The sequence below is a fragment of the Coregonus clupeaformis genome, chromosome 18 (assembly GCF_020615455.1).
Source record: "Coregonus clupeaformis isolate EN_2021a chromosome 18, ASM2061545v1, whole genome shotgun sequence".
Taxonomy (NCBI): domain Eukaryota; kingdom Metazoa; phylum Chordata; class Actinopteri; order Salmoniformes; family Salmonidae; genus Coregonus; species Coregonus clupeaformis.
Genome location: NC_059209.1, coordinates 40,364,128 through 40,377,844, shown reverse-complemented (window position 1 = coordinate 40,377,844; position 13,717 = coordinate 40,364,128). Strand labels below are relative to the sequence as shown.

Sequence of the window (13,717 nt, the reverse complement as noted above, 5' to 3'; positions counted from 1 at the left end):
ATCCGGCAGGGAATGGATGTTAGGCCAGAGCCTAAGAAGGGTGATGATCAGGACCAGGTGTGCAGATTGCTGATGGGATGCAGGTGCGGAAATCAAGAGAGCTCCCCGGAGCGTTCCAGAACCCTCGGGAAACTGGAGATCACGAGCGGAAAAACTAGTCCACAGACAGGACCCGACTCAGACTGCCGGGATCGTTACAGTACCCCCTCCGACGAACGCCACCGGGCGGACTCCCGGAGCGCCAGGATGGAGGCGGTAGAAGTCACGGATGAGGTCCGCATCTAGGATCTGTCGCCGCGGAATCCAACTCCTCTCTTCAGGACCATACCCCTCCCAGTCCACGAGATACTGGAAACCCCGGCCCCGCCGTCTGGAATCCATAATGCGTCGCACCGTGTAGGCAGGACCACCTCCGATCATCCGAGGAGGAGGAGGAGGAGGCGGAGGAGGCAACAGAGGACTGAGGAAAACAGGCTTGAGGCAGGAGACATGAAAGGTGGGATGGACTCTGAGCGTCCTCGGGAGTTTGAGTCGAACTGCCACCGGATTGATCACCTTCTCCACCACAAACAGACCAATGAACTTCGGTAACAACTTCCTAGACTCAGTCCGTAAAGGAAGATCCCGTGTGGCCAACCAGACCCTATCTCCGATGGTGTAGGTGGGAGCGGGGATCCGGCGACGATTCGCCTGGAGCTGATACCGGTCCGAAACTCTAAGGAGTGCCTTTCTGGCCCGATGCCAGGTCCGGTGGCAACAACGAATATGGGCCTGAACAGAAGGCACTGAGAGCTCCTTCTCCTGAGAAGGGAACAAGGGAGGTTGGTAGCCATACAGGCACTGGAAGGGAGACATCCCAGTGGCAGATGTAGGGGAGAGTATTGTGGGCATACTCAACCCAAGGCAACTGAGAGACCCAGGAGGTGGGGTTGGAAGAGGCCAGGCAGCGTAGCGTGGATTCCATCTTCTGGTTGGCTCTCTCCGCCTGACCATTAGATTGGGGGTGAAAACCAGATGTGAGACTGACTGTAGCTCCAATGGCCAAACAGAAGGACTTCCAGACAGCAGAGGTAAACTGAGGGCCACGGTCGGAAACGATATCACTGGGCAACCCGTGGACCCTGAAAACCTCCCTAACCAGGATCTCGGACGTCTCCGAGGCAGAGGGAAGCTTGGCAATTGGCACAAAGTGGGCGAACTTGCTGAATCTGTCCACGATAGTCAGAACGACCGTGTTCCCCTCAGAAGCGGGCAACCCAGTGACAAAGTCCAGGGCCAGATGCGACCATGGTCGCGGGGAATAGGAAGGGGGTGAAGTAGTCCAGAGCTGGGCCGATTGGTACCCTTATTCTGCGCACACACTGGACAGGCAGCAACATAACCCCGAGTATCCTCGGCCATGGCAGGCCACCAAAAAGCGTCTGCGAAGAAAACGCCATCGTCCGAGCCACGCCAGGGTGACAAGCCATCTTGCTGGCGTGGGACCATTTGAGGACCGCAGGACGAACCGACTCAGGCACAAACAACCGACCGGGTGGACCGTTACGGGACCGGGCTGCGTCCGAAGAGCCGCCATCACCTCCTCCTCAATCTTCCACCTAACAGCTCCCACGACGCAGTTCCGGGGAGAATTGTCTCGGTCTTGGACCCACTCTCCTCCGTCTTGGAGAACATCCGAGACAAGGCGTCCGCCTTGCCGTTCTTAGATCCAGGTCGGACGTCAGGGAAAAATTGAATCGTCCGAAAAACAACGACCACCTGGCCTGGCCGGGAGTTGAGACGTCTAGCCGATTGCACGTAAGCAAGATTCTTGTGGTCAGTCCAGACAATAAACGGTTGCTCCGCCCCCTCCAACCAGTGGCGCCACTCCTCCAAGGCAAGTTTCACCGCGAGAAGCTCCCGGTTACCCACATCGTAATTCCTCTCCGCAGGCGAAAGGCGACGAGAGTAGTAGGCGCAGGGATGGAGTTTACTGTCCGTGGAGCATCGCTGCGACAGGATGGCGCCAACTCCCACATCAGACCGCGTCCACTTCAACGACGAACTGACGGGCCGTGTCCGGTTGAGAGAGAATCGGTGCGTTGGTGAATCGCCTCTTCAAATCCAGAAACGCTCGATCCGCCTCCGGATTCCACTTGAAGCTCCTGATACTGGAAGTCAAGGCCGTTAACGGAGCGGCCACACGGCTGTAATCCCGGATGAATCTGCGGTAGAAATTCGCAAACCCCAAAAATCTCTGGAGCTGCAATCTCGTACGGGCTGGGCCCATTCCAGAACCGCTCTAACCTTCTCCTGGTCCATCCTAATCTCTCCCCTGGAGATGATGTACCCGAGAAAGGATGTCGTGTGGGCGTGAAACTCGCACTTCTCGGCCTTCACGAACAGGCGATTCTCCAACAATCGCTGCAGAACCTGCCGGACATGCTGGACGTGGTCGGAAGGTTCCTTCGAGAAGATCAGAATGTCATCCAGGTAAACAAACACAAAGAGACCGATCATATCTCTCAGGACGTCGTTCACCATACTCTGGAATACCGCTGGAGCATTGGTCAGTCCAAACGGCATCACCTGATACTCGAAGTGACCCATCGGTGTATTGAAACCCGTCAACCACTCGTCTCCCTCTCTGATCCGGACCATGTGATACGCATTGCGTAGGTCTAGCTTAGTGAACACCGTAGCACCCTGTAAGGAGTCGAAGGCAGAACTCATCAAGGGCAGGGGATACTTGTTCTTGACCGTGATGTCATTCAACCCCCGATAATCAATACACGGTCGAAGAGAGCCATCCTTCTTACCCACAAAGAAGAATCCTGCCCCCAGGGGGTGATGACGAGGGACGAAACGAGACCAGCAGCTAGGGACTCCTTGATGTAGGTCTCCAAAGCCTCACGTTCAGGGCGGGAGATACTGTATAACCTTCCCTTGGGGTAGACAGCTCCAGGGAACAGGTTGATGGCACAATCATATGGTCGGTGGGGAGGGAGTGACAGAGCCTTCTGCTTACTGAACACTTTCCCCAAATCGTGATATGTCTCGGGAACCAGGGACAAATCTGGGGGTTTAGCCTCAATCACCTGACTGGGAACCGAATGGGGACAGGCAGTCTTGAGACAGTTAGCATGACAATCAAGGCTCCAACTCGTTACCTTGCCCGTCACCCAATCGAACGTGGGATTGTGTTCCTTCAGCCAGGGGTATCCAAGGACCAGAGGAACATGGGAAGACGGCAGAATGAAGAATGAAATCATCTCCGAATGATTCCCCGACAACAGCATCTTAACCGGTTCAGTCCTCATCGTGATACGTGCCAGACTACTGCCGTTCAGAGTGGTCGCTTCAATGGCTTCCGGCAATTGCTCCTTGGAAAGCCCCAGCTGTTCCACCAACTCGGCATCAAGAAAGCTTCCGCCGGCACCTGAATCGATAAAGCGTTAATCGCTAAGCTCTGATTCCTGTTCACAAGGGTAGCCGGGAAACGGGGTCTGACAGAGGTACTGAGAGGTTGAAACTGGCTCGCTAAAAGTCCTCCCAACTTTAGCGAGCCGGGCAGTTTGACGACCACCGGGAACAAGTGGAGATGTAATGTCCCGAGCTACCACAGTAGAGGCAGCAGTTGGTCTTACGTCTATGTTGACGCTCCTCCTTGGTTAACTCGTGCCGCCCCACTTGCATGGGTTCAGAATCGGGAGAGAGGACCTCTCCACTAATCCTTTGTGGTGGAGAATGATCGACGTGTTCTGGTCCACCACCCGACCCGACTGGGAACTGAGAAGCTGATCGATTGGACGGACCCCATTGCTTCTCCCTCCTTCGCTCTCGGACTCGATTATCCACCCGAATAGACAAGGCTACCAAGCTGTCCAGGTCACTAGGCTCCGGATAGGAGATCAACTCATCCTTGAGCTGCTCCGACAGACCCTGGTAAAAGGCCGCTTGCAGAGACTCCTCATTCCACCCACTCTCCACAGCCAACGTCTTGAACTCGATCACAAAGTCGGCCACGCTGCGAGTTCCTTGGTGAAGCGAAAACAGGCGCCTAGCTGCGTCCCTCCCTCGGACGGAATGGTCGAAGAGCTTCCTCATCTCGGCCGTGAACCCCTGGTATGAAGCCATGCAGGGGTCTTGTCGTTCCCAAACGGCTGAAGCCCACTCCAGCGCTCGACCACGCAGCAACTCAATCACAAAGGCTATCCTAGCCTTGTCTGTGGCATAAGAGTAGGGCTGTAGATCGAACACTAACCCACACTGCATAAGGAAAGAACGGCATCTTCCCAGCTCCCCCTCATATTTATCCGGCGCTCGGAACCTTGGGCTCACGGAAGGACACAGCTCCAGACGCGGCAGGCGAGATGGGTGAAACCGGTAGTGGATCCTCCACCGGAAACTTGCGCTGGTTCTGGACCTCCGTCAGGCCGGTAGAAAGGTTCCGAACTGCCAACGCGATCTCCTGTAGCTCCGTGCTATGATGGCCCAACATCTTCTCCTGATGGGTAATGGCATGGCGAACAGAGTCCAGGTCCGCTGGGTTCATACTGGCCGGATCGTTCTGTCACGGTTTACTAAGCCAGAACCCAGAAGCAGACCAGGACAAGGTGAGTTGAAACGAAGGTGAGTATTTATTTAATAGATTCCAAAAACGATGTAGAATAATCCAGGGGACAGAGCGGACGGCGGAGATGAGTTGGTGGAGGTGCAGTGGTAGATCCAAGAATGGCTCGGCAGCCGCCGACAACCAGGCAGGGGTTGGGTGAAGGTTCCGGGAGATTGACTGCAGATAGAAACAAAACGGAGGTAAGTACACGGCAAGCCAACAAGGTGCAAAACAACAAAACTAACGCTAGAAACTCCAAGGCTGATACACTGACAAACATACTGTTCATGGCTAACGATCCGGCAGGGAATGGATGTTAGGCCAGAGCCTAAGAAGGGTGATGATCAGGACCAGGTGTGCAGATTGCTGATGGGATGCAGGTGCGGAAATCAAGAGAGCTCCCCGGAGCGTTCCAGAACCCTCGGGAAACTGGAGATCACGAGCGGAAAAACTAGTCCACAGACAGGACCCGACTCAGACTGCCGGGATCGTTACAGTGTGTGTGCGTGCACAGATTTAAAATCGAATTCTCTATTTTTCATTCACATTTTCTATCTAATCATCTGTACTGTGTCAGTATGGAAATTACTCAAGCACAGCGTGACAGTAACTCACGTTGTCCAGTGTGGTCTGGCTGACAGAGTAGTCTTCTATCCCCAGCACCTCCACCACCTGCTCCATCTTACTGAACACCTGGGCCAGGGAGATCCTCTCTGACTTCAGCTGGAACTGGACCTTAGTGTGGTGACTCTCCTGGGGACAGATTCAATTAAATTCAAACAAACTGTCTTTCTTGCACTCACACCCACACTTGTGTTTTCTTCCTACCATTGATTCTGCTGATAGCGGCTATTTTAAAGAAGAGTGTACCTGTAATAACTGTGATAACTGTGATATGTGGTCGTTTTTTCCAACTAAACTTAGTTGAATGCGCTGACTGTAAGTTTGGAAAAGAGCGTCCGCTAAATGACTAAAATATAAATGTTATGTGCACCTTTAGTACAGCCTCAGGGAAATTCCTGTTGAAGAATCTCACCACCTCCTTCACACTGGAACTGGTCTTGGTCCGAACTGTGATCATGTAACCATCGCCAAACCTGTGGAAGGAAGGGACACAACCAGGGTGAGAGTTGACAAGACACCCTGGCTCAATGACTCTTTCCTTGATTCCTTGTATCCTATCTCCTTGCCTCTTTTATCCAATAGGTTATGAGAAGTAGACGAGGAGAAAGTATACGAGGAAGTATGAAATGAGGAGGAGTCACAGAATACATATAACAGGATGTGTAACCATCTGGAAAAAAACGACAAGTTGAAAGGGTGGAGGAAGTAGAAAAAAGTAGGGTGATTCAGAGGTGATTGCAGATTATGTTGGCATGCCATATGTCTCTATCTTCTGGTTGGCCTAGCAACAGAGAAAGGCCAGAGCAGGCCCATTAGCTGAGTGTGTGTGTGTGTGTGTGTGTGTGTGTGTGTGTGTGTGTGTGTGTGTGTGTGTGTGTGTGTGTGTGTGAACTTCTGACCTGTTCTTGAGGTGCTGGATGCTACCCAGGCATTTGAACCTGCCGTTGACCATGATGCCCAGTCTAGTGCACAGAGCCTCACACTCCTCCATACTGCAGACATAGAGACATTCACAGTTTATATTTCAGACATTTAGCACACACGCTTATCCGGAGTGACTTACATTCACCTCTATCAGCAGCATCAGAACCAGGTAGAAACAAACTAGTGCAGGTGTGAATGCAAGGCTGGGGATAACATGGGAATACACAATTATTACCCAGACACCTCAGTAATAAAAGGTATTAGTAAGCACATTAGCTGACATGTAAGTATGCAGTACATGTCTGATGAGAATGAGCGTCTCACCTGTGTGATGTCAGCACCACAGAGCGTCCCGTCTTGAGGATGTCAAGGATGAGGTTCCAGAGGAATCTGCGGGCCTTTGGATCCATCCCTGTAGTGGGTTCATCCTAGATGACAATCACACAGAACGGCATCTGAGTTATTTACATCCTGCCCCACAAAGAATAGGACACAATCAGAGCTGAGTGTCTCCTGTCTTAACCAGACCAGAATAATTGGATAAACTATTTATGTAATAATAATATTAATTAGGTGGGTGCTTATATTTGTCCTTTTTCACACCCTCGGAGAGTGGGGTCACAGCCAGGGTCGGCCATTATCAACGGCGACCATGGAGCAATTAAGGTTAAGTGCCTTGCTCAGGGGCACGTCAACAGATTTTTCACCTTCTCGGCTCGGGGATTCGAACTTCGACCTTCCGGTTACTGGTCCAACCGCTAGGCTACCTGCCACCTCTACGTGTAGAGTGGAATATCCCAATATAGTCGTACAGCTTTTAATGAGTGGTGAGTGGTGATGAGGTTGAGTCTAACCAGGAAGACAAGAGAGGGGTATCCAATGAGGGCGATGGCAGTGGACAGCTTGCGCTTGTTTCCCCCACTGTAGGTGCCTGCGGGCTTGTCTGCATACTTGGACAGCTCCAGTTTCTCCAGGGCCCAGGAGACCACCTGGGAGAGGACAAAAGGAAAGAAATAGAGGAACTTTTCAACAACAATGACTCAGCAAAATCACACAGTAATATGCGTAATGTGGAGTGTGTGTGTGTGTGTGTCTGTGTGTGTGTGTGCGTGTGTGTGTGTGCATGCGCAAGTGCATGCGTTCGTTCTTGTGTGTGTGTGTGTGTGTGTGTGTGCATGTCTGTGTGTGTGTGTGTGTGTGTGTGCGTCGTAGCCGTACCCTTTCCTCATCCTTCCAGGGGATGCCTCGGAGGCGTGTGTACAGCTCCAGGTGCTCTCTGGCTGTCAGGTCTTCAAACAGGGCGTCAAACTGAGGACAGTAGCCAATGCTCTGCTGCACCCTCAACAGCTCCCTCAGGATACTAACAACAACACAGGGACAGAGGGAGCCTCGTGAATCACTCAACAACAACAACAATAACAACAGTGCCTGGGACCGTATTCATAAAGCGTCTAAGAGTAGGAGCGCTGATCAAGGACCAGGTCCTCCATGTCCATATAGTATTTCCATTATGGATCAAAAGGCTAAGCTGATCTTGGATCAGCACTCTTACTCTAAGACACTTTTTGAATAGCGGCTCTGAGATAAAAATGTTTTAACTAAGAACGTCATAACCCATTGAGATTAGCATTACCATCGTGCTTAAAGACCCATCTGGTGTACGTCCCAAATGGCACCTTTATAGTGCACTACTTTTCACCAGGGCCCATCAAAAGTAGTGCACTATAAAGGGAATAGGGTGCGATTTGGGACGCAGTCCTGGTGTACATGTAAAGTACCTGCTCCCCCCTATGAAGGCCTCTCCTCCCGTGGTGCTCTCGTCTCCAGTCAGCATCTTGAAGGTGGTGGTCTTCCCTGCTCCGTTCACACCCAGAAGCCCAAAACACTCCCCAGGACGCACGCCCAAACACAGCCGATCCACAGCCAAGATACGCCCCATCTTCCTCGATTTGTACACCTGATAGACACAGGACATGGAAGTCATTAACGGCGTTAACACCCTGTGAGACTCTGTTGACCTTGAATGCAGTGTGGTTTAAACCTCGGCTGTGTCTCAAAAGGCACCCTATTGCCTATCTAGTGCACCACTTTCGACCAGGGCCCTATGGTGCACTAGATAGGGAATAGGAGCTAAATGAAGGGGATCTCTGTGTCTGTCTGACCTTGGTGAGGTTGTCAATCTTCAGCATGTCGTTGTCAGCATCTCCTCTCAGTACTCTCCTTCTCTCACAGGCCACATCCACATCATCGTCCTCTATGGGCTGGCTACTGACTGGTACTCTCCTGTTATAGAACACATGCACACACACACACAGGGACAACACACACTCAGGGGCAGCATAGAACTAGAACACTGCAGTGGATCTTATTGGTGTAATACACACACACTAATGCATCCACATTGCACACACACACACACACACTCACGAGGGTTTCCTGAGGAAGTTGTACTGGCACAGGATGGTTATGAAGAAGCCTACAAAGCCCTCGATTGTCATGGCGACCAGCCCTCGAGTCACAATGTCCCACTCAAATGGAGACTTGATCTTGTCAAACTGACCTGAGAGTGACATAATAAAGAGAGATTCAACTTCTCAATTCCTTTTATTTATAAAGCCCTTTTTACATCAGCAGTTGTCTCAAAGTGCTTTAAACAAAGTCCCAAAGTGCTATAGATTTAATATTATTAGCCCAGATATCAAATGTACAGTAGCTACTTGGAATAGCATTTTGAATACAACCACACCTATTTTAGCATAGTACTCATTGATGTATTCGTTGTAGGCCATTTCCATCAGGCCATGACCCAGGTTGTAGTTTGGGAAGATAAGGAAACATGACTTTAGGTAGCTGTTCACCAGTTTCAGATCCTGCAGAGAGAGACCGAAGAACAACAGTGTGAGGAAATCATGTTAAATATACTGGACCTAATCATAACAATACTTCTGGAACTGCTGTAGGGTTGCACAATTCTGTTAACTTTCCTAAAATACCTAGATTTTCCAAAAATCCTGGTTGGAGCATTCCAGATTTCCTGCTTATTCCTGCTTACTGATTCCTTGGAAACCTGGGAATTTTGGAAAGGTTACAGGAATTCTGCAACCCTAGCCGTAACTGCTGTTATGCTGTCAATAGAGTAAGACACACACCTTGTCATGCTCAAAGAGCTGCAGCAGGAAGGTAGCTACAGTGGCAGTGATGCCTATGAAGAGGTTGATGACAATGAGGAACACATAGGCCGTGCTGGGCACTTCAAACCAGAAGGAGGCAGGGTACATAATAGGAGTGATAGACCACCTGGAGGGAGGGAGGGAGGGAGAGAGAGAGAAACACATCACTTGCTTTGGCAATGTTAACATACGTTTCCCATGCCAATAAAGCCCTTAAATTTAAATTGAATTGAGAGAGAGAGAGAGAGAGAGAGAGAGAGAGAGAGAGAGAGAGAGAGAGAGAGAGAGAGAGAGAGAGAGAGAGAGAGAGAGAGAGAGAGAGAGAGAGAGAGAGAGAGAGAGAGAGGGTGGGTGGGTGGGAGGAAAAGAGAGAGACGGGGAAAGAGAGAAAGAGAGAGAGAGAGGGGGAGGGAGGGAAATACAGAGTGATATAACAGGTCATATTCATTAAGTATGCATTACAGTTTCTTGATATCGTCAAGGACAGTTATGCATAATGCAAGGGCACAATGTCTATGCTTTTTTCCCCCCCAGGTTCAAAAAAACAATTGTTCCTCTTTTCTCTCATAAATGATGCTACAAATGAAGATAGGGCTCCAGCAGCACCACAGGGTGCCTCTTATACACTAGTGAATGTGATGACATGGTTTCCTCTTGACAAGCTTTAACAAGTAAGGCAAGAAAGTGAATATGTCCCAAATAACACTCTATTCCCTACATAGTGCACTACTTTAGACCAGAGCCCTATGCCAAAAGTAGTGCACTATACAGGGGAAAGGATGCCATTTGGGATGTACTGAGTGGGTAGAGAAAATAAGTGCTGTGTGGTAATAAGTAAAGTACACTCACCCATAGAGGAGGAAGAGAGAGAGGACCGCGGGGAAGTTGGTTGGGGATGTGTACGCAGGAAGGTCAAAGACAAACAGGATAAGGACACAGCACGTGGCTGGCACCAGGTAGTTCAACTGGGAGACAGAGAGAGACAGGAGAGTTTCAGTTAGATATGCTGGCAGAAATACACAATATCTCTCAAACATTCATAGTACCATCTGTGGGTGAATAGTACACAACACAAACAGACGGAAGATAGACAGAACGACGCGTGCCCTGACAGGAGTACACTACAGTAACAGTCACCAAGTCAATGACAATCCACAAGGAGTGGTTCAGCGTGGAAAGCAAAGCAGTAGCTAACTGGATTTAACCTTGTAGTTGTATAAATGCCTGGGGTCCAGTTTACTGTAGTAAACAAACTACTACCTACACTGGTTTATCTGTTCAGCAGTTTACATCTCACACACACACACACACACACACACACACACACACACACACACACACACACACACCTCACTCCACCCCCTCTCACCATGTCCCAAATGTAGTTAGCCAGCCAGTAGATGACTGGGTCACATCCAGAGACAAACTGCAGGTGCTTGGCCTTGGTCGACTTTTCTGCCACCAGGAAGACCACAAAGCTGGCTGGTACAAAGGACATGGCCACGATGATGAAGATGGCTATCACCACATCAGTGCCCTGGAGCCTGGAGGGACAAACAGAGACTTAAGACAGTGGGTGCATGTCAGATGGCACACTATTCCCTATATCAGGGGTATTCAACTCTTACGCTATGAGGTCCGTAGCCTGCTGGTTTTCTGTTCTACCTGATAATTAATTGCACCCACCTGGTGTCCCAGGTCTAAATCAGTCCCTGATTAGAGGGGAACAATGAAAAACACACAGTGGAACTGGCCTGAGGTCCAGAGTTGAGTTTGAGGGCCCTATATAAGTTGAGTTTGAGGGCCCTATATAGTGAATTACTTTCAACCAGGGCCCATAGGGATCTAGTCAAAAGTAGTGCATTATAAATTATATAGGGAATAGGGTACCATTTGGTACACAACCTTGGTAAGAAAGTTATTGTCAGAAATGTTGTGCCACAGTTTAATAACTGAACACATAGATTCTTACAGGTAGTCCAGAGAGAGGCTTGCACTGGTGCGGTTCATGGGGTGATTGGTCAGGGTGATTCCTGTGGACCCAACAAAAGGGGTTGAATGGGGGCAGGCACTGTACATTCCCATAGAAGATCCCCAGATACAAAGGAACCTTGAACATGCATTTTCACACAAATAGCTACTAAATTCACAGAATCCTAGCCTGAGTGCCAGTCTGTTTGTGCTATTATACCAACTCTCTGCCCCGCACATGTTTGGCAAGAACACAAACAGATCTGGGACCAGGCTAACAGAACCCCACGTGCTCCAGGTTATAGTATGTATAGGCAGCTACTCTCACCGTATGCAGCAGGGTTGCCCTTGCCTGGAGGCAGGTTGGCACGCAGGATGGCGTTGTTGAGGACGTTGAGATAGGTTGGCATGCTGTGGTACCCTTTATTATTGTACAGCACCTATTAGGAGGGGACAAGTCTGTCACTGGCAATGACACAGCAGCGCAAATAGTGCAGTGTTATAATAACCCTGCCCATGAAACTGACACCAACGTTGTGTCTTAAGTGGCACCTTATTCCATATATGGTGCACTACTGTTGACCAGGGCCCAGGTCAAAAATGGTGCCCTATATAGGGAAAAGGGTGCCATTTGGGACGTATCCTGGCTCTTTAAGAAAATGCCCTTCTGCTCACCTGAGCTGATCTGCGCACGGCTATTTTGCGAACCATGGGTGGATTATTTTCCCCAAAGGATGCTGGGACTGATTTCTGTACGTTGCCTACTGTGAGTCCTCCATATCTAGAGAGAGAGAAAATAAGAAACAGGGAAGAGAGAGAAAGACAATTGGATGGATGCCATACCTCTTCCCCTCCTTCCCTGTGTGTGTGTGTGTGTGTGTGCTTCTGTTTGTATGAGTGTGTTACCTGTGCAGACGCAGTCTGTCGGAGGTGTAGAGGAGGTACTCTGACACGTTGCGCCCGGTGATGTCCACCAGAATGTCCCCGGTGACCACCTTCATGAGGGGTGGCCGCCCTCCCACCCCACTGGGGCAGGAGAAGCCTGTCCCCTGCATGGAGCAGATACAACGAACCGGCTCGCGGATGGACCGCGGCAAGGTTGGGGGAGAGGTCACTGTTTCTGAGGACACACACAGTACAGGGGGCAGGATTATTAGGGAGGCTACTGTACAGGACTCAGTAGAGTCAGCCTTGTTTCAACCAGAACGGCCTATACAGGACTATGCAGCTATAATTGTCAGACAAGACATCATAAAAGAAAATAATATAATGTGACATAGAGTAATTCAATAATATATACAGTTGAAGTCGGAAGTTTACATACACCTTAGCCAAATACATTTAAACTCAGTTTTTCACAATTCCTGACATTTAATCCTAGTAATAATTCACTGTCTTAGGTCAGTTGGGATCACCACTTTATTTTAAGAATGTGAAATGTCAGAATAATAGTAGAGAGAATGATTTATTTCAGCTTTTATTTATTTCATCAAATTCCCAGTGGGTCAGAAGATTACATACACTCAATTAGTATTTGGTAGCATTGCCTTTAAATTGCTCAACTTGGGTCAAACGTTTTGGGTAGCCTTCCACAAGCTTCCCACAATGAGTTGGGTGAATTTTGGCCCATTCCTCCTGACAAAGCTGGTGTAACTGAGTCAGGTTTGTAGGCCTCCTTGCGCGTACACGCTTTTTCAGTTCTGCCCAAATATGTTCTTTAGGATTGAGGTCAGGGCTTTGTGATGGCCACTCCAATACCTTGACTTTGTTGTCCTTAAGCCATTTTTCACAACTTTGGAAGTATGCTTGGGGTCATTGTCCATTTGGAAGACCCATTTTCAACCAAGCTTTAACTTCCTGACTGATGTCTTGAGATGTTGCTTCAATATATCCACATAATTGTCATGATGCCATCTATTTTGTGAAGTGCACCAGTCCCTCCTGCAGCAAAGCACCCCCACAGCATGATGCTATCACCCCCGTGCTTCACGGTTGGGATGGTGTTCTTTGGTTTGCAAGCAACCCCCTTTTTCCTCCAAACATAACGATGGTCATTATGGCCAAACAGTTCTATTTTTGTTTCATCAGACCAGAGGACATTTCTCAAAAAAAGTACAATATTTGTCCCCATGTGCAGTTGCAAACCGTAGTCTGGCTTTTTTAGGGCGGTTTTGGAGCAGTGGCTTCTACCTTGCTGAGCGGCCTTTCAGGTTATGTCGATATAGGACTCGTTTTACTGTGGATATAGATACTTTTGTACCTGTTTCCTCCAGCATCTTCACAAGGTCCTTTGCTGTTGTTCTGGGATTGATTTGCACTTTTCGCACCAAAGTACGTTAATCTCTAGGAGACAGAACGTGTCTCCTTCCTGAGCGGTATGATGGCTGCGTGGTCCCATGGTGTTTATACTTGGGTACTATTGTTTGTACAGATG

The 13,717-nt window shown here is 49.4% G+C and overlaps 1 protein-coding gene across 1 annotated transcript in view; it reads right to left on the bottom strand.

Annotated features, from left to right (window-relative positions):
* LOC121581904 (ATP-binding cassette sub-family A member 2-like) overlaps positions 1-13,717 on the bottom strand; it is a 119,844-nt gene that overhangs the window by 2,486 nt on the left and 103,641 nt on the right. Inside the window, exons 32-48 of the mRNA XM_041897299.2 lie at positions 12,190-12,403; positions 11,959-12,064; positions 11,612-11,723; positions 11,285-11,345; positions 10,682-10,856; positions 10,162-10,277; positions 9,292-9,439; positions 8,889-9,012; positions 8,570-8,702; positions 8,305-8,425; positions 7,921-8,099; positions 7,361-7,502; positions 6,997-7,131; positions 6,467-6,570; positions 6,118-6,210; positions 5,589-5,691; positions 5,210-5,347 (exon numbers count right to left, since the gene is read on the bottom strand). Coding sequence (XP_041753233.2) covers positions 5,210-5,347; positions 5,589-5,691; positions 6,118-6,210; positions 6,467-6,570; positions 6,997-7,131; positions 7,361-7,502; positions 7,921-8,099; positions 8,305-8,425; positions 8,570-8,702; positions 8,889-9,012; positions 9,292-9,439; positions 10,162-10,277; positions 10,682-10,856; positions 11,285-11,345; positions 11,612-11,723; positions 11,959-12,064; positions 12,190-12,403 — 2,204 coding nt within the window. The remainder of the gene's footprint in view (positions 1-5,209; positions 5,348-5,588; positions 5,692-6,117; positions 6,211-6,466; positions 6,571-6,996; positions 7,132-7,360; positions 7,503-7,920; positions 8,100-8,304; positions 8,426-8,569; positions 8,703-8,888; positions 9,013-9,291; positions 9,440-10,161; positions 10,278-10,681; positions 10,857-11,284; positions 11,346-11,611; positions 11,724-11,958; positions 12,065-12,189; positions 12,404-13,717) is intronic.